General features: G+C 31.4%; 2 protein-coding genes and 1 non-coding gene across 4 annotated transcripts; all 3 read right to left on the bottom strand.

Moving 5' to 3' along the window:
- Positions 1-736: 736 nt before the first annotated feature.
- On the bottom strand, positions 737-1,435 carry LOC137828629 (uncharacterized protein At4g14450, chloroplastic). The gene has a single exon (XM_068635277.1). It carries the CDS (start codon positions 1,286-1,288, stop codon positions 1,007-1,009), a length of 282 nt encoding a protein of 93 aa, XP_068491378.1. The 5' UTR covers positions 1,289-1,435; the 3' UTR covers positions 737-1,006.
- Positions 1,436-5,096: 3,661 nt separating this feature from the next.
- ARP9 (actin-related protein 9) lies at positions 5,097-18,648 on the bottom strand. 2 transcript variants are annotated; one of them, XM_068634647.2, is made up of 20 exons: positions 18,335-18,638; positions 18,178-18,250; positions 17,972-18,078; positions 17,798-17,857; positions 17,643-17,708; positions 16,524-16,626; positions 15,899-16,104; positions 14,076-14,196; positions 13,878-13,942; positions 13,126-13,215; positions 11,729-11,779; positions 8,312-8,443; positions 7,790-7,879; positions 7,632-7,702; positions 7,344-7,543; positions 7,218-7,261; positions 7,082-7,131; positions 6,425-6,470; positions 6,087-6,137; positions 5,097-5,622 (listed from the first exon to the last, which is right to left on the bottom strand). In XM_068634647.2, the coding sequence occupies exons 1-20, from the start codon at positions 18,335-18,337 to the stop codon at positions 5,479-5,481; spliced, it is 1,773 nt and encodes a 590-aa protein (XP_068490748.1). In that variant the 5' UTR covers positions 18,338-18,638; the 3' UTR covers positions 5,097-5,478. The 2 variants fall into 2 exon arrangements, with proteins under 2 accessions (XP_068490748.1, XP_068490749.1); XM_068634648.2 differs by having other exon boundaries at positions 5,252-5,622; positions 14,079-14,196; positions 18,335-18,648.
- On the bottom strand, positions 5,103-5,228 carry LOC137830806 (U11 spliceosomal RNA). Its single transcript, XR_011084279.1, has one exon. It is a non-coding gene; the product is annotated as a U11 spliceosomal RNA (small nuclear RNA).
- Positions 18,649-20,518: the final 1,870 nt, after the last annotated feature.

Here is a 20,518-nt window from a genome sequence, read left to right as displayed (position 1 = left end):
TTGAATGATAGATGTTGGGAACAAGACATGTGCTGTTTGCACACAGTGAAGATGACATTAAGGTGTCTCTATGTCTGCTGCTGATCTGTTATGGACCAAAAGTCACCATCTCCTTGTATCCATTCCTATGCATAAACAACCGTACCACGGTTAACTAATAACATTCATCTACAATTTTTACTCCAAAACCCACCCAATCCATTTTCCTTCTATTCTTCTCTACACACAATTTTCTAATTTCTACATTACTGCTTCCTTCATGAATTCGTCAATTATTGGGATATAATCAACCACACATCCTTGGCTCCTCCCACTAAACATTACCATTCATTTCCCATCATTAAGTTTTCCCTCATACTATATATATAATCCTTCTAAATTCAATTCAATTCAATTCAATTAAATACCTAGTGAACTACAATTCAGAGCACAATTAACATGATGAAGTGTGCAGATGCACAAATATTTAGGAGGCACAATAAAAAATGAAGCTGTATTAGAAAGAGAAAGACAGAGTATCGCGAGTGGCTATTTGATTCCATTGTGTTGGAAGTTGGAACCTTGAGCCGCTCGCACGCACACAAAATCCACAGGAGAAATCATTGAATGGTGGTGGTGGTGTCCTCCACAACACCGCACCCAAAGCATCGGATAAGAAAATCATTAAAAATGACGTTAATTGCGTTGTTATGTTGGAATTATTTGTAGAAAAGAATATTGTGCAAAAAAGTGGAGATTAAGAAGGGAGAGATGAAGTAATTAAATTAAAGGGCGAGCATAAAAAGGGAAGATAAAAACGGGGAAAAGGCTGAAAAAAAAAGAAGAAAAAGAAAGAAACACACAGGGGTGGGGTGTATGTTGATGAATGAGTGATATCCCCGGTGTGCAAAAACGAGGCAAAGCCTTTCCCCGAACAAAAAGGAACAATATTGAAATACATCGTTAGATCTTAATTCTCTCTATCCTATAACACCAACATTCTGCTATCTCTTCCTTTTCTTCGTATCTACACGGGAACAAACGGAGGGACTATCGCCGCCGGCTCGTAACAGAAGGGTGCCGCCGGGTGCTGCCACTTCTTGAAGGAAACGCTCACCTTCTCCGCCTCCCGCTGAGGCGGCTCTTGTGGCGGCTTAAGCTCGAGCGGCGGCGGCGAGGAGGCGAGGGGCGAGAGTAGGGGGATGGCAACGTTCCAGTCGAGTGAACGGCTAATCTGGAGGGAGGAGGGGGCCCGGCGCTGCAGGCGGCTGGGCTGGTGGCGGTTATTGTTTGTTTGGGGATTTGACATTGGAATATGATTATGGAAGAGAAGAGAAGAGAAGAGAAGAGTGATTGTGGTGAAGATGGAAACGAAATGGTGGTGGTTTTTTTTATATATGTAATAAAGAAAGAGAGTGCAGCAGACACACACACACGTTGGGAAGTGAAAGGCTGATGAAAGTGGGGTCCACCTCCCTCCCTCGCTTCCTATAATCAATGCCTCACTATTCACTTTTCTTAATTTCCCATCCTTTCTTCTTAAATACTTCTTGCCATTTCAACCACTTCAACAAATTTCTATTTTATTCTTCATTTTCTTTTCTTTTTTATCTCTTTTCTTATTCAGCTTTCATAGCTAAAATTTCACTTTAATGAAGTGGAGTAGGATTCTAACTTTAATTCACCAAAATAAAATAAGAATGAAATTATTTTTCTAATAAGAATTTATTAAATATCTAATGAAATTTTAAAAAAATGGAATGAGATTTGGTTGGAAGAGATGAAAAGGAAGGAAACGTAGATGAGGGATGAGGGTGAAAGGTTGAATGATAGGCAGCAGAGAGAATAATGAGTGTATGAGGAATTGAATGATATTATTATAAGACATGAGAGAGGAGAGAGGTAATACACTCAAATAATGCCTCTTTTGTTTCTTTTCTTTTAACCTTTTTCTATTATCATCACACAATAATCCCTCTTATTAGGTCCCTCCCACTCTACCTCAAATCACATCATCACTACAAACCAAACACTCTAAATCTCTAATTCTCTAATTCTATTCATTATTCTCTCATTATCATCCATAACAAAATTACCCTCACCACCTTTCCTTATCAAATTCAATACCTAATCACCACTCTTCCCATTTAATTGCATTCAACAAATCATTGTCAAAAAATTATTTTACTTTAAAACAACATAACAAAAAAATTTCTTCTTCTTTCTCCTTCTACTAACAGAGGTTAGATATTGTAGAGAAAAGGTAGTGATGGGAATTTTCACAACATATGATTTGATGTGCTGGAGGAATATATTTTGCTAACTCTTACCATTGGGTAAGGACAAAAGTTCAATTTTAAAATACTTGCCAATTGCTAGACTACATTTACTAATACAATTATTTAGCTAATCCTGAGACTGATAAATATAAATTTTGAATATGAATTTGTGTAGGAGATTATCTTAATTCGGATGCTGAACGAAAAAGTCAAGAACGAGATTTGACCGAAGGTTTTTAAGACATTTGTTAGAAGTTGGAGACTGTAAACTAATACCAAATCCAATGGTCACAAATCTCTTTCATTCCCACGGCTAAAGCATACGTAACGTGGTCAATTATATAACTTCAACTCATAATATCCACGTGTCACCCTCTTATTGCATACATAACAAACACAAATCAAGAAGTGTTCTCTCCACTGTGCTCATCTGAGGTTTTGGTCCATCCTATAAAATTATATTTTCAAGAAATGTTTCTTAGAAATATTATTCTCCTAACATAAATTTAAAATAATATCAACCTTTTTCTTCAACTTCAATTCTTATAAATTAATTCTTTGAAATTTTCTGTTTTCAAGATTAATTCTACTAAAGTTTAAGAAAAAAAGAACTCTAGTAATCCATTAAATTGACAAATAAAATAGATCAGATTAGATTAATGGGTTCAAAAGATTATCTATTTCGTGTAAATAATAATGGAATGATGAATCGATTCGTAGACCCAATCACTTATATTTTTATATGAAATCTTATCACATTTAAAAGGTATAAAAATATATTTTAATTTTTATGTTTAGACTTTTATAACAACAAACATGAAAATTATAGAAATATATTTTAATTTTATGTTTGTACTTGTATAACAACAGACATGAAAATTATATCAATTCACCTATAATTTGTTTTTAATCATTTGAAAAGGAATTTAAGTTATATCATGTTAAGGTTTAGTTTATTCAAATTGATTAAGAAAAGTACGAAAGTAATAGGTGCATACATTTTCGCTCCTTGCAGACCATCGTAGATTTCTAATTAAACTATTAAATAAAGAGTTCAATTTTATGTACAATGTAAAAGTTTATTATATAATTAATTAAATCATTAAAAGTGATAAATGTGAAATTTAAAATAATTTTATAAAAATCAACTAGCTTTTACATTTATCAATTTACAATTAGATAATAATATAAAAAATATTGAATTTATGTGTAAGCTGTCTCCTTTATCTATTATTTTTGTTCTCATTTTCTCGATATGAAATATATATTGTAAGTTTCTCTTTTTTTATCTCAATTTTTTTTTCTTGTTCCTAATCTTAATTTCAGATATTTTACCTTTTTTTAGGGTATTTTATTCAATCGAATTTTGAGATAAAGTAAGTTTATTGTTGCTTTATAATGTTTTTCTTCTTTGAAATTTATGAATAATTTGAATTTTCTTAACTAGATCCCTTTTAATTTGTGTTTGGGTTATTTTTTGTGTTAAAGTTGTAGGTGATTAACTTTTGAGAGTAGTTTATTCTCTTTGAATTCTTGGTTGGACTCAAATTCAATTTCAAGTAAGAGAAGCTAGATTTGGTATTTTAATTTTAAGTTTTTAGTATTTTAGGGTTTTTGGAGTCTTAAAGTTTGTTGAATTTCATGTTTAGGTGCAAATGGTTAGTTTTGTGTTGATATAAAGTTTGAAGTTTATTAGGAGTATAAAATTGATATTGGTGAGTATTGTGAATGTTGTTAATATCCTAATTTACAACTTTGAACCTTTTTAACTAATTATAGATGATGGCAAAATTAAGTTAATATTTATTTCAATAACTTGAAATTTTTTAGTTTTTAATATAAATTTTGATTAATACTATCTTACTTTTGTATATTTTACAATAATAATAATAATACAGGTAATACAAAGTACTAGCTTATTTATTTATTTATATATATAAAAGATACCTTCAGTTATTTATAAGAAGAAAAAATTTAAATTTAAGTTATTTTATATATAAAAAATTATATTTTAAAGAAACTCATAAATACTTTTAAAAATGTCCATAGTATGATAGTGTGTCCCTAAAAGCTTTTGGAAACTTATAACATATCCTGCCAAAGTTTGAAATATAATAAATGTTGCTCCCATAATTTCTGAAGTTATTAATAGATAATTAGTACTAATACTAATGTGATAATTGGATTTGAGATAAAAAGAGCTTTTCTAGAAGGAGGACCTACCAGCACAGCTCAGAAGTAGTGAGTTAGAGATGAAACCCATCAAGTAGTAAAGAGATAAATAAATGCGCAATATTTGACTACTGTAGAGAACATTGTAGTTGTTGATTCAATAAAGTTAACCAAAGGAACATGGAATAATCAGAGGTGACCATGTTGGATAGGAAAACAATGAAAAAGAAATGGAAAATATTACCCAGACAAAGAATCACTCCCATTTGATAAAGGTGAGAATGCCAATAATCTTTGAATCTGAAACAATCCAAGTCAATTTACAATGTTTTGACTATTACTTTGGAATAAATTCTAAATTTTTTACAGCTAATTTATTTTTATAACATACGACGTATCTTTATAAATTAAGTCAAGAATTCATTTTTGGAACTAAGTTTAAAATACTTATAAAGCAAATATATCAATTAGTAATTCTAAGTCATATATTTCAATTAAAGACTTTTTTCTAAAAAACATCATAATCATCAGAATAATTCATTATTTTAATTAAATAATCTTTTTAAGACTTCATTTATAAAACTTATATTTATTTACACAATGAATAATAAAATATAACATAAATAGCACTTTAATAATAAATAATGAATAGAATAAAACTTTAAATTTACTTTTAGGGTCGGCTAAGGAGCCAACCCTTTAAGTTTCCATAAATTACGTCGGCCATATGTCTTGATAGCCATACAGCATTCACCAATCGAGGGTGAACGTGGCATAATTAACCAACCGACCCTTTTTGAGTTATAAACATAGACATTCACTTCAATTTATAAAAAAAATCTTGTATCCTTTTTCTAAGTACTTCGATGTGGGACTCCAAATACACATCCTTACAACGTACTCTTTTCCTCTAAGATTTCCTCTAACATTAAACACAACAACTAAAATTTATATTTAAAATAACAATCTACATTTGAATTAAATGGGAATTGGGAATTATACAATTGAAATTGTTTAATTGATTGGTGCGGTATGTCCTCCCAGTTTACTAAGAATTCATGTAACACATTGCTTGAGCCTGAAGATAATAAGAATCTTTGTATTTTTTGCTACTTCCCACATGGATACCATTGTGAATCCAATCCTCCCTGCTTATCCATGCATCCCTACCCAAATCGAGTACCCCAAGAATCTGCAAAGCCATATATTAGCTATGTTAACACAAAATATATGCCCACTAACTACATCTACGTTAACACAAAATATATGACTACAAACTACCATCACAGAACGCATGTAAATTCTCCCACCTTGAACATTTCCAACTAACTACCAACTTGATGCACAGAAATTTACTATTATGAACATGAAATTGATAACTTTTATTTCTAAAAAAATAATAACACATGCAAAACCATAAAAATTTATCAAAAACAAAATTTTGTGTTGGCTTTGCTAAACTCGTTCTCTGTTTCTCTATCACATTATAACAATAAATTCATGAATTTGATGACTTCCAAAGCTGAATAATTAACAAATATCTGTTTCCAATAATTAAAGGCTATACACAAAAAGCAATGAACACATTTCAAAATTAGAATTGGAAAACCATGACAAGAAGAACCATTAAAGAATTAACCAAGAAGAAATTCATACCACCCCGCCTTTCCAAGACACAAACGTTGGATTTATCCTTGATTGTAGAACCTTGAGTGTCATGCACAAATGTTATTAAATAAGATCAGAGACAAAAGTAATTATAAAGAAAACTAAATATAGATTGAATTTTACATAATATGTGCAACATAATTATAAAATTCAATAGTCTGACCTTGATTGCATAGTGGCTAAACCATGGTAATTAAATACCTATTCTTTGATGTATAATGGCCCTAATGGCCACTTGGAGCAGATTTGGGTACATCTATAATATATAATTTTAAGTACAAATAGTTAATAAGCATTAGATATTAGATAATTGATAGTAAACTAACCTCCACAGTATCAATTGCTTCATTGGGAGGAATTGCGTGTAAAACTCTGAGACATAAGATTAGTGGATTCATCCGATTAATATCATGATACAATTAAAGAATCATTCATGACACTAGGGTGTTGAAATTCAAATGAGAAATAGAATTGATGATGTTAAAACAGATTGAAGAAAAACCATAAAATGATGGGCACTGCTAACTATACAGTTCTGTAAGAGAAAAAGTATTGAAAGATATGGATAATGTAAAACAGGATGAAGGAAAGAAGAAACACCTTCAAAAGCAGACAAATCTCATCAAAATTATAAATACACTAAAAGAAAACAATAATAAAACTTATTTAAATGTTGAAGTTAAAACTTCAGGTTATTAAATAAAATAGATTTTTTTTCATGCCAAATATAATTACATCAAGAAGGAATTGATCTACTTAATACATCTACAATATCACACTACCAAGAAGTCACAAATGAATAAACACTACTAAGAATTAAACCCAATAACTTTTATCAATGTTTTTTTATCCCATCATTGGCTAGTTTCCTTTTTCTCTAATATAAAACAATACATGCATTATCATTGCAAACATCAGTATCAGCCAATTAGCTTGTAGTCGGGTAGGTTAATATGATAAGGTCAATTAAAATTGGAACAAACCTTTCTTCAACTGCTGCAACTAAACCACTTGTCAAAGCCACCCCGCCAGTCTATTCCAAATAAATGTTAGTTCCTTCCAATCAACATGTAATATTATTAAGACAATTATACACCAAGCTCAACATGTAAAACTCACCAATTGTATGCTACAAAATAATTTTCTCTGGATGTCTATGCGACCTGTGACACAGCACTGAACAGTTAAACAAGCTTCAAATTTTTTCATACAAAATGAAAAAAAAAAAAAAGGACAAAAGATTACCAGTTGAGAGAATGCAGTTAGTAATAGCCTCTGCAAGGCCCACTTTTTCTTCTTTTCTTGGCTTAGCTGAAAAAATGGGATAGCTTTCCCACATTGGTAATCCTCCATTAACATTGGGATAGAAAGTATCTGCCATGTCAGATCTCCGGGAAAAATCAATATGCCATGTATCTTCAAGCATATCCTCATAGTCATGAAACCTGGTCAAGGAGACCACTAGGATTATGTAAACTTATAATTGTTCACAAACATGCAACAGCACCGAAATAATTTCTTGGATCCACTAACCAAGTGCGAGGAGGAGGAGGATACACATCAGGAACTAAAAGCTTTGGATAGAACAATCCCATAGGAGGGACCTGTTCAATAATCAACATCACTTTACGATCATAGCATTGTTCAAATTAAAAGTGTGAGGGCAAACAAAAAAAATGTTGGATGCATACATTAAGAGCAGTAAGCCTTATCTTGTGAGACACAGGTGGCCCTTTGTCCTCATATGAATGAACTACTGCAATGGCATCAAGTTCCTCTTCCTATAGACAGGACACTAGATAATTAAAAAAAGGATCCAAGTCTGGAAGCAAGTGAAAACCAAAGAGGAGCAGCAAGTCCATAAACCTTCTCATTCCCAACAATACCAATATAAACACAACAAAGTATTTTTAATAAGAAATTACTCTAATAATTTCATGTACATCACGTGTCCTTTTCTATAAGTTTTGTGCTGAAATGCAACCTGCGATGCCACACACGATACATAAAAGAGACTCTCACGTGTTTTATTTATAGAATTTTCATATTCATGTTGTTTAGAAACATGATAAACATATCTACAGGGCCACAATTGTGCTGCAACTAATTTTCAAATGAAAAGTCAAGTTTGCACTCAATTAGGCTGGGCTCTAAAATACTCAGGTTGACGTCTGCAAACTTAGCAAAATGAGAAAAAAACTGGTAGAACTCACCTTGATTTCACAATATGTTTCTTTCAGTTGATTTAACATTAACAGATCTATAGGCTTTCGGATAACATCTGTACGAATTTGTGGCCAAGTATGGTGATGTCTTTGGGTCCAGAGAAGGCCCCTTGTTATATCCTGAAAGTATGAAGTTCTAATTTATATAATGACAAAAAACTACCAAAAACATACGAAATTTGGAAAACAAAATATGGTGAGCTGCATAATTTAAAGAATTATAATATGAAAATCTTGATAAAAAGAAACAAATTGAAAATGGCAACATATTACATAATGCAGAATCAGTACACATTGACAAACATGGTTTTCCTTTAGTTGCTTTGGACAGTTTTCTGTTAGTTAGGTCTTGCCAGCTGTGTCCTTCTCTTTAATCTATATAAAGAGAGCTATTGTAAATCAGTTATTAGTGATACAAAATTAGCCTCTTTATGTTTCTTGTTTTCTCCTCTTCTCTCTTTCTCTCTATACTCTAATATGGTATCAAGAGCCTAAAGATCTTTTTTATGCCTGAAAATCCTCCTCTTCCCCTTCATCTGATGTCTTCAGAAAAATTTCAAAGAAACTAAATGATTCCAACTTCTTGCTCTGGCAGCAACAGGTGGAACCATGCATCAAATGGCATCATCTTCAAAACATTGTAAATAATTTATCTATGCCTCAGATTCTTTTAGTGAAGAAGATCGTGCTACTAGAAATATCAATCTATCTATGGCACCTAGGGAACAAGATCAAATGCTTTTGACATGGTTACAGTCTATGTTATCGCAATCTTTTCTTTCTTGTGTTCTTTGTGCTTTTCATTCATATTAGATTTGGGATAAAGTGCATCAGTATTTTTCTAAACAGATGAGAGATAGAGTGCGCTGCCAACTATCTCTTGAGAATAGTTCAAGAGAGGAATTTCTTCTACGGACTAAAGAGTTGGTTGACTATCTTGCCCCTGTAGGTGACCAGGTTTCTCTTCTAGATCAATTAATGTGATTCTTGAATCTATTATTGAAAGTAAGTTTGAACCTCTTTTTATTGAAGAAGTTGAAACTCTTCTTGCACATGAGTCTTGTCTTCAAAAGTGCCGCAAGAAGTTTGTTCTTGATTCTACTTCTCTTTAACTGACTCAAGCAACAATACCCAATTATGTTTAACAAAATGATCAAGAAACTTATTGTGTGATTACACCAATATTCAAAATCAAGATGCAAAAGCTCAAGTCACTAGTTTTTGTGATATCGTGGCTCCAGTTTTAGAAGTTGTGGTCGTAGCCGAGGAAGATGCTTAGCTAATATTCAATGTAAAGTATGTTTTAAATATTGACATACTACTTCCCTCTTTTATTATCTGCTTGGCCAAAATTATCAACCTCCAACTCAAGGCAATCTTTACTTGAATTTCCAATGAAATTCAAATACAAATTTTCAGGGATATTTTCATTTGTTTCCTCACCATCGACAATACTTTGCTCCGTCTTTTATACCCTCCAGCCAACTTCATCCTCCTTCCTAGAAGTCAGCATCTGCCCACGGCATTGCTGACCAACACTGGAGCAGGGTTGCCACCTACTGTTTTGACCTCTAATTCCAAATAATTCCAATTGGTTCCCTGACTCCAGTGCTTCCTTCCATGTTACTGGAGAAAATCAGAACATTCATCAAAATGCTCCCAATGAAAGTCTTGAAAAAATTTATATTGGTAATGGTCAAGGTTTGCCAATTCAATCTTCTGGATCCTCCTATTTTTCTGCTCCAAATAATCCTAATATTTCTTTATCCCTTCCTTTACTTTAGGTTTTCACTATCACTAAAAATCTTCTTAGTGTTAGTAAATTCGCTAGAGATAATTGTGTTCATTTTGAATTTAATGTCGCTCACTGTTTTGTTAAATTTCAGGGCAACTAAAAAAATGGTGGTTCAAGGATGTGTAGGGCCATCTCTATGTGTATTGGCAAAGCTCGTAGAATTCCTTCCTCCTTATCTCAAAATGTTTACCACTTTCCCCCCGTATTGACCTATGGGACCTTCTCTAGTAATATCTACGAATGGTTTTTCCTATCAGGCAACCTTTATTGATGTTTTTTCCAGATTTACATGAATCTATCTTATCTTATGTAAAGGAAATTTGATCTCTTTACTATTTTCAAACAATTCAAGGCCATAACTGAACTTCAGTTTCAGATTCCTCTAAAAGGTGTTCAAATTGATTGGAGTGGTGAGTTCAGATCCCCTCATCCAAGTTTCTTGCTGAAATGGGGATTCATCACAGGGTTATTTGTCCTCACACTCATCATAAAAATGGAGTTGATAGAAGAAAACACAAACATGTTATTGGTCTTGGCCCTGCTTAGTCTGGTTCTCTTCCTCTAAAGATGTGGGATCATGCCTTCATCACTGTGGCTTATCTGATTAATAGGTTTGGTTTCCCACAACCTCTCTTCAGTATCAAATTCTTTATACTATTCTCTTTAGAGTTTCTCCTGATTTTCAATTCTAGAAGACTTTTGGTTGTACCTGTTTTCCTCATCTCATGCCTTATAATAATCAAAAATTTGATTTTCGGTCTCATGAGTTTGCCTTTCTTGGTTATTCAACATCTCACAAAGGGTACAAATGTCTCTCCAACTGATAAAATGTTCATCTCAAATGATGTTACATTTAATGACCACAAATTTCCTTACAGTGAACTTTTTTCTACCAAAAGTACAAGTAACGTCAGTTCTAGTGCATCCTCCTTTTTCAGTTCCACCTCCCCCTAATAAGAACATTGAGTCTGGTTGTTCCTCTCAGACCGCTGAACTTGTTCCTTCTGTATTTCGACCTGAGACTTCTTCTATGCCTAAATCTACTTCTAACACTGAATCTGGCAGACACTGTTATTTCTCAACCATAGCCTTATCCTATCAACAGTCACCCAGTGCAAAATAGGTCTAGGTCAGGCTTACTGAAACATGCTTCATTCCTCTGTCTTTCTAACACATTCTAAATTAGTTGTTAGTAATACAAAACTGGCATCTTCTTTTTATTTCTTGTCTTCTCTTCTTCTCTCTTTCTCTCAGATAATCTAATACTTCCTTAATTGTTGTCACCTCATCAAGGGTGGTGTTTATTCTCACACCAACTAGAAATATGAATTACATAGAGCTTAGACAATCCTCATCTCACAAGTTGGTTTATAGGGTTAAGTTTTACGTCTAAATTCTAAGAAAATACTTTTGTTTGGACCAATTTAGTTTATTTAGATTATACATGTCACAAGTAACACGTGAAACATAGTTGCTACATAAGCAAAGAAAAAATTGGGTCAGAAAAACAAAAATTAGTATAGTCAAGCATGCTAGTAAGTGAATATTTTCAAAGTTTTGGATTATTTGAAAACATCAGTAATGGGTAGAAGTATGGAACTATTTTGTACCTCACCACCAAAAGGTAAAGTCTTTCCAGTTGAAGGTAGAGCACCTCCGTCCTAAGCAACAAGAGAAGAATTTAAATGGGAAAATTAATGACCTGTTGTTTTTCATAACAATCTGAACTACCATCAAGTATGAAAAAAAAACTCAATTTTTGACAGTTAAAATAATGATAGAAACAAGTTAATGCACAAGTTAAAGTTGGTATATGTGACCAATAGCAAAATTATATTCAGAATAATATCACTGGTGTCAAAGTCACCGTAGAAGCTACTTTACCATATAAGGTCTTTAACTGAAGAGACAAAGTAAATCCAGTGACTAGCAAAAAGTTTAAATCATTAAAACAAGCATCACAATCAACAATATTTAGTTGTTACGTTTATCATGGCCAACCTAAGATTTAAAGCCAACCTCACAATGCAATTTTTTTTGTTATATCAGTTGACCAGACCAGAGTTACTAATCCAAGACAGCAGCATGGAGCATTATTTGTTCCACAGCCAATCCCATCTACATAGTGTTTGACCTAACATTTTCCGAGCTTCTCTTTCCTTGAAAGAAGTTGGGCTAAGCACAAATTTACAAAAGCTCTGAACAATAAAGTAGCCTTTTTTATTAATAAGATACCAAAAAACAGAGCTTCTATAAAGCCATTTGGAGGAGCTTCTACTTTTCAGGAGAAGGAGAATCCAGATAAGCAGGGGGAAAACACTAATGGTATAAGGGTGTGTTGGAGATCTCACGTTGACTAGAGATATAGCCAAAGTACAATATATAAGTTGTTGGGTGCACACCTTATTTTACAAGTCGATTTTGTGAGGTTAAATCAAGCATAAAAATCACTTACTAAGATGACTAAGTTATTGTCATATTAATTGACGCATGAAAACAACCTAGTGATTTGATTTTAACTTAATTTATCACCAAGAGTGTCTTTATAGAAAATTTAAGGACCTCTTTCAAAAATTGAAGAATAGCGGAAAAGTAATTGTTATTTACCTTACCAATGATGGTACAACAACTGAACTGAACACAATTTTCCAGATTACCAAATTTAAAAATTCATGGCAGTTACTTAAAAATTAAGTAAACTTCAGGAGCCTATATACATTTTCTGCTGTAATTAATCTACTACCAGGTGGTGCTGGATAAATTACAGTGATATGTTGATCTGCATACAGTGCTTTCGTTAATCTACTTCCAAATTTTGTGCTGTTAAGAGTTGTGGATCATAGAACTATTAATTAATTCATAAATACAATTTTTAGATTTATGCTCGGGCAAATGTTGTATACATCATTTAGTTATTCCATTTTCCAAGATATCCTAATAGAAAACTCCAAAATAGGTGTAAAAATAAGATATGTTGAATAACAATTATAAAATAAGTTTCATTTACCTCAATGCATATAAGTGATGTCACCTGAGCACCAATATTCACAACACATGCTGTTGATAATCCATTTCCAAAAACTGCTGCAATACCTTCCTGGTCAAGTCAAATAATTCCGTATGAAATTTTTAGAGGCTAATTAAGAAATCCTTACAAAGAGTTCACTTCTATAAATAAAAAGCTAATTTGGTCGGATGCTGTATTGTTTGATCTCCACCAACCCCATTCTATAAATAAATTTCATCATCCATCAGGATCATGATCCCTGATGTAGATTAAAGATATAGTGACCATTATAGCACAAAGGGTTTGTAAAGCAAGAGCAGAAAGTTTGAGACTGGGGAAATTTGCATAAAGTCATCTGCAACAACTTCCAACAGTAAGACTCGGTTTTATTTGGAAAGAACGAACCAAAACTAAGACCGTGAAATCACCAAACTTAAGGGCAATAACTGAACTGCTTTGATTAATACACATTTGTTCATTTCCCTCAATTTTCATTACCGACATGCTTGATTCCAATCTTGAGGGACTGAACCCACTCCTCAAGAATGAGGCTTGCAATGATACCAGTATGTATCCATCTATAATAGTCAAGGGAGTTGGGAAAAACCTCAGAAGTAAAGTTAAAATATTATCAAAAGCAGCAACAAAACGACTATAACCACAATGATGAATGTTTATCATCTCAGATATTAATATTCATTTATAGCTGCAATCACCATATGAAGTTATAACAGCAAGATAGAAGATCACACCTGGTGTACTACTGCAGAGCCAAAGCAGAGTTCTCCCAACACTAAAGATATAATTTCCTTTATTTCTGCTCATGGCAAGGACAGGAACATAAAATGACTATATCAAGAGTGGAAAATTAAGAATTCTAAATAAACAACATGCAAAATAAATATAGGACAAGTATTTATCATAGTTTAAATGAACTGATTGCCAAATACCACGATTGTCAAATGTTTCTGGCATCACAAGAACAGCAGAATACATATTTCTTTCATTGCGAGGAATATGCAGTTTCTCATTTAAAATCCAGTCCCAAATAGTATGCAGATCATCCAGTACCTGCATAATGGGCAAGTGATAGTGATATAAAATAAGAGTTATAAATGGTGACCAAAATACTCAAAATTCTCACTACTCAATCAGCGTAAGTATCTTAATCTCAAAGATATGATTAAAATTTAGTCATCCTGCGTCCATAAATGTGGTTATAATTTGTTCATATTTTTAGTCGATGCGGGATTCCAACAACATTAAACATAACCAATAATTTCTAAGTCATTGAGAAGCCGCAAAACATAACTTGGAAGCTAAAAAATCCATAAATAACAGGAAAAAAAATCATCAAATCAGTATATGAAATCTCCAAACTAAGAAAACAACCTTAAGTGAAATCAGGACAATAAAAATCATATATGGAAATGGATCAGCCTCTGGTTAACAGCTTAATCATTTTGCGGCTCAGACAGTTCAGAAAGATAGCACAGCTGAGAAGTGAGTGACAGACTTCTACTCCTGGGAAAGTGTTAGGTTCCCAAACAGAAAACCCAGAATCCCTCCCAAACACAGAAAGAAGAAAGAAAACTCTGTTTTATTACAGTGCAGAACAGAACACCCAAAAGGGTTACAAAGGAGAATAGCTCCTTTCACACAGGTTTAATCCTGTCAACTTCTTACAACAATTCAGATCCCCCTCCCCACAACAGGTTGGTCTTTATTTAAAGACCCCCTCACCACAACTAACTAACCCACTCAACCCTTATTTTTAAATTTCCTTCTATGATACACCCTCCAAGTGCTGTCTTTATTTTGCTGCCTAACAGAAAGACACACCGATATCTAACACTGGAGCATTTAAGGGCCTGTGAAATCTACTTCTATCATCGTTTTACTGAAATAATTATTTGAAAGCCAGATTGGGCTTTCAAGGAGGAGTGTTACTTGGACAAAATATAAGTCCAAATTTTACAACTAATTTATAATGACCAATTTATCTCAAACGTTTTAGCTATTAGGTGAAGACACAGGAGGTTTTATATTAAATCTCATAACTAGATTCACAATTCAGACTGAGCAGAGGCTTCTAATTGAGAATCCAGTGTTGATGCTTCCACACATCAATACAAAAAAGTGAAGATAGGAAATTTGGGATGAGTAATGCAGGATCACAGTACAATTGTTCTTTTTAATGTACCTTCATGACAACTCAATACTTTCACAAAAACCTTGCTTGCACATAGTGTGGAGAATATGTAATCAAAACCAAAGACTAAGATACATATGCATAAAATGCCAAATTGTCAATGAAAGGACACAGAAAATCCCCTTATACAGCAATAGGTTGTCAAGAGGCTTTACATGTACTTCTTTATTTTTCTTTTTACCATGATTAATCTGTTTAAGTAAAAATAAGTACAAGAACTGAGCTATAAATTTGCAGGAACGAGCAGGTAAAGTATGCATATTTTAAAAGCACAATTGTTGTTATGCTGCAATAGTATATTCATAGAAGATTGTATATTATGTCTTCCTGAATAGTCAAAGCATACAATTTACAAATAAAACTATTGTTAATAATTCATTAATACAGAAATAAAGGTCACTAATACGTTTTGCTATTACATTATAATGCAACACTTCACTTTATATTACAGTACCAAACTACATAATATATACACTTTTCTGCTCAGTAATTAACTGTACGTCATCTAACTAAAGATCCTAATGTGCACCAATATTATTCTAGTTTGGAAGTGGTGAGTACCTGCTGCATGGAATAATGTTGTGAAATGTTCAAGTGTCCTCTGCGGATTGGTCGACATATACAATACGGCTCAGTTGGGGATATTCTTAATGCTTCATCGCCACAAATGAACTCTTTGAATTTTATTTCACTTGCATTAATATTCTTTGATTCTGTACCTTCTTTTGGATCCGAAGACTCACCAGTCTCACCTTTACTTGAAGTTTCTACAAGTGCCAATTTATATACAATTCATAACATAGTGCTAATTAATATTAGAATAACAAAACATTTAACATTGCAACTTCTTGCTTCTAAATGAAGACCTCAGTTCCAATAAAACAAGCAGCTTAGCAAACCAAACAATGAAAGAAAAACTGAAAATAAGAAAGAATAACATGTTTTAATTTAATGTTACTAAAAAAAGGAAAATAGTAAAAATTATCTTAATGTGGCTTTTCATATAGTAATTGAAATACTTTATAATAATAAGATAGGATAATGCATCAGCTTTAATATTACTTTGTTTTGTATAATACTCATGAAAGGTACTATCCAGCTCATATTAGGTACTGGGTAAAACAAACTTAAATGAAGAAAATGGTAAGCTACTTGACATAATGCAAAGAGGACAATTTCCTCTTACCTAATGATACAGATGAATCAATGACCTCTTCATAGACATTAGTCCAAGTGAAAGGCAAATGTTTCCTGATAATATGAGGATTGTGTCCATCAACACGTCCCATCTGCATATTATGTACATTGAAAGTCACAGTATTAATGTAGAAAAAAGTAGCTTAGACACAAGTTTTATTTTTGTATAGTAATCCTAGAAAAACCAATAACAACTTCATAAATACTTGATTGAATTGTCCAAATAGATTAGTTTCACCTGAACTGGAGAGTAGGAACATGACTTTACAGAAGAAAGGGATAGAGATTCATCTGTAACATATTACCTACTCTCCAACTACAACTACAACTCCAACCGCAGGGAATAGTGTAGGATAGAGAAAGACTTCCAACCATCCTTGTTGACATGTTTGTAGAATCAATGAATAGCCAGCTAAAACAATCATCCCAACACTTATCTATCGTGCTCTCTTACTACATAACATATTATTTTGCTTCTTTAGTCTTCTATAATAATCCTCCAGTTTTACATACTAGATTTTATTCTATTTTTATTCCAAAAATCTTTTATACGAAGAAAACAACCATGGAAAGAAGAACTGTCAGGATGATACATGAGTGAAGCGACAAACTTCATGAGATTATAAGGACATGCATGGCATATATCTTCTAATCATATATGTATAAACAATATAAGTGATAAGTAATATATAAAATATAAAATCTCAGTTAAGCATATAAATAACATTGTTTACTTATATTAAGGACTAATAGCAGAGAGACCTCCATAGAAAAATAAGAATGTTCAAAAGGGTTAATACAATTACAGTGCTCTTTCCTTAATGAATAATATTTTTGCCTGTCACCGTGTTTGTCTTCTGCAGTTCATAACTTATCTTCAACTCAAAATAATTATTAAATCAAGTACAATAGAATTGCCACACACACTACTTGAGCTGCAAAGTTTGAAAGGAGAATATGAATCCCATGCTTAAACAGATCCTGAGAAAATCTGGACAGCTACAAGCATTGTTACGACACATACACAACAAACAAACAAAACAGATCATACAAACAAACAGGATGAGTTTAATCATTTGAATTGTAGCTTAATAAACATTCCACACACCTTGCGAGGGAAAGAGTTAATGGGAGCTTCTTCATCCAGAAATGGTATCTTCAACAATGATGCAATCTTTTTTTTAACAAAGAGAAGGGTATAAATCCATATTAGCAAAATGTAATATAGAAATTAAAGAGTCAAAGTTTGTCATAGTAACGTACAGTATTATAAGCTTTTTCCCTTTCCTTGTGCTGTTCAGGCACCACATGACTATTGAGCATCTAAATGCAAAAAAGTAAAGAACCAACAACAAATAAATTAAAACATGTATCCATGCAAAAAAAAAAGGAGGGGGACAGAATACAATATATTATAAAACAAATTATCAGAAAAACCTGATCTATGACATTCCCCTCGGTCTGTTTTGTGTGGCGAGCAATGCAGTGAGGAATATTAAAAGGGGTGTCTTGAGAAGCCAAGCCAATCCTAATACTTGCAGAACCTGAGAGTATCAACGAAGTTAGAATATTTAAACTTCCGGTGTTGATTTTGGGAAGAGGGTGACAAATGGGTAGTGACCGAAATTGGATATTTAGCATACCTGGGTTGATAACAACCAAATTAGAGCCTCGTTCTGAAATTATTTGAGAAGGAAGAGCTGATTTAAGGTAATCCTGTGACATTGGAACATCCACAACATGATATAGGAGAACAATTTTTTCAAAAATGTAACAGTGAAATAGAGAAATAGATTGTACCATGGAAAAGAGATTAAGTTGTAGTTGCAGTAACAGAGAGAATAGAGTGACAAAGGTTTTTCAAATTTGGTGGGTTTTTTCCCTTTCAGCCTCTGTTTTTCTTTTTGGGTTCTTCCTCAGTTCACAGCTGAGAAAAGACTTCCTGTGACAATTTCCTTAATGACAAAGGTTCCTTTTCTCAAATCTTCTAAATTAATTTTTTATTAAATTATAGGTAACCAAAATATGGGCTTAGGCTATGTTTGGATTAAGGAGGAGATTTGTGAGTAGGGAAGGAAGTAGATTTGTGAGGATTAGAGAGGATGTGTGAGGTTGTTTGGATTGAGGAATGATAGAGTGGATTTGTGAGGATGGTTTATTGTAAATTTACAAATTTATCCTTGTTATTAAAAAATATTTGAATAATAAATTTTAATTATTTTTAGGTTTGAATTAATTAAATATTTTAATATATAATATCCATAATTATTTATATTTTTTAATAAAAAATTAAAAATATAATGAAAATATTTTTGTGTTAAATTTAAATAAATTTATTAAATATATTAAAATTTATCAAAATAATATTTATTATTATATTCATTTGTTACTCTATATAACTATATATATTATATATATTGTTGATATATATTATAATTTTTATTTTTATTATTTTTATTATTTACAATTATATATTGTTATTAATAATATAATTAAATATTTTTGAAATTATAAATAATAAATAAATTTATATAATATTTAATTTTATATATTGTAATAAAATGAATGCAAAAGGATATTTTGGTAAAAATACAATAATCCACGTCAATTTCCCAAATCTCTTCATTTTGTGAAGAGTGAAAAAAATCATTCACCCTCTCCCCCATTCTCAAAACCATCAAAACAAACACAAAAAGTACCCCCTCCCTCCTCCCACTTGGAAGCAAACACAGGTTCAGTTTGTTTTTTAGCGGAGAAAGACGAAATTGTACTGTTCACAGAAAAAATGCAAAAATCAAATAATAAAATATATTAAAATACAAAAATCGAAAAAAAAATTTACCCTCTAAAAACTTTCTTCACAAATTTGCGAAGAAAGTTCTATATATTTATATTTCTTTAATTAATTAATTGTAAATTACTTTTCTGTCCTTTTTATTTTAAACTCAAGTTATTTTATTTATTTAAGTAGAATTATAATTTAAATATAAAAAATATAATTAAAATTTAAAAAAATATTACTATAAAATAACATAATTAATTATATTATATATATAATAAGTTATAAATATAAATAATAATAATAAATATACTTTTAAGAATAAAGAAATAAATTTATATAAAAATTATTAATTACAAAAAATAAAGATAAAAATAATTTTATTTAATATAAAAATGAGCTTTTATTAAATATTTATAATTATAAATATTTTAATTAAAATAAATATAATTTATAAATAAATAAATTAAATTAAATTTATTTTTTAACAATTTTTAAATATAAGGACAAATATGTAAAGTTACATTTTTATTAATTAAAATAAATACAATTTCAATCACACCCATCACGTGATTCACAAACTTTCATAAACTTTCTTCATACTTTCCCCTCTCTTTACCTTAATCCAAACACCCTAACTTTCTTTACACTTTCTCTTCGAATCATTTCAAATCTACTCCCTCATTTCCACTCTCTAATCCAAACAAAACATTATATAATAATTTTTAGGTTAAGGTTGTAATTTTAATATTTTCTAATGTTTCATATGTTATTTTCTTTTCTTTTTTTTTGTAATTTTAGTTTTCAAATTTTGAAAAACACTGTCTTCAGTCTATAACTTTTATATATATATATATATATATATATATATATATATATATATATTATTCAATCAAACTCTAAAAAAATAATATATGTATTTAAGTTATTATAAAAAATTATTTAATTAATTAAGATATAAAATGTAAACAAAGGAAGATGATAAAACAACAAAAAAACTTAACGTTTGGAAATTAAGATTGCAAAAAATAAAGAATCAAAACCAGATTTCATTTAGTCTATTTTTTAATTAAATTTTAAAATATTTGTTACATTGATTTAGAAATATAATTGTACTGACCAGACATGCTCGGGTCCCCGGTCCAAACACTTAAGCGTAGTAAGCTCGGTTAAATAAAGTGTTCCCGTCGGTTGACTCACTTTGC

The sequence above is a fragment of the Phaseolus vulgaris genome, chromosome 7 (assembly GCF_051622355.1).
Source record: "Phaseolus vulgaris cultivar YP4 chromosome 7, ASM5162235v1, whole genome shotgun sequence".
Lineage (NCBI taxonomy): Eukaryota > Viridiplantae > Streptophyta > Magnoliopsida > Fabales > Fabaceae > Phaseolus > Phaseolus vulgaris.
The sequence above is the reverse complement of the archived record's forward strand: the minus strand, read 5'-3'. Positions and strand labels throughout refer to the sequence as shown.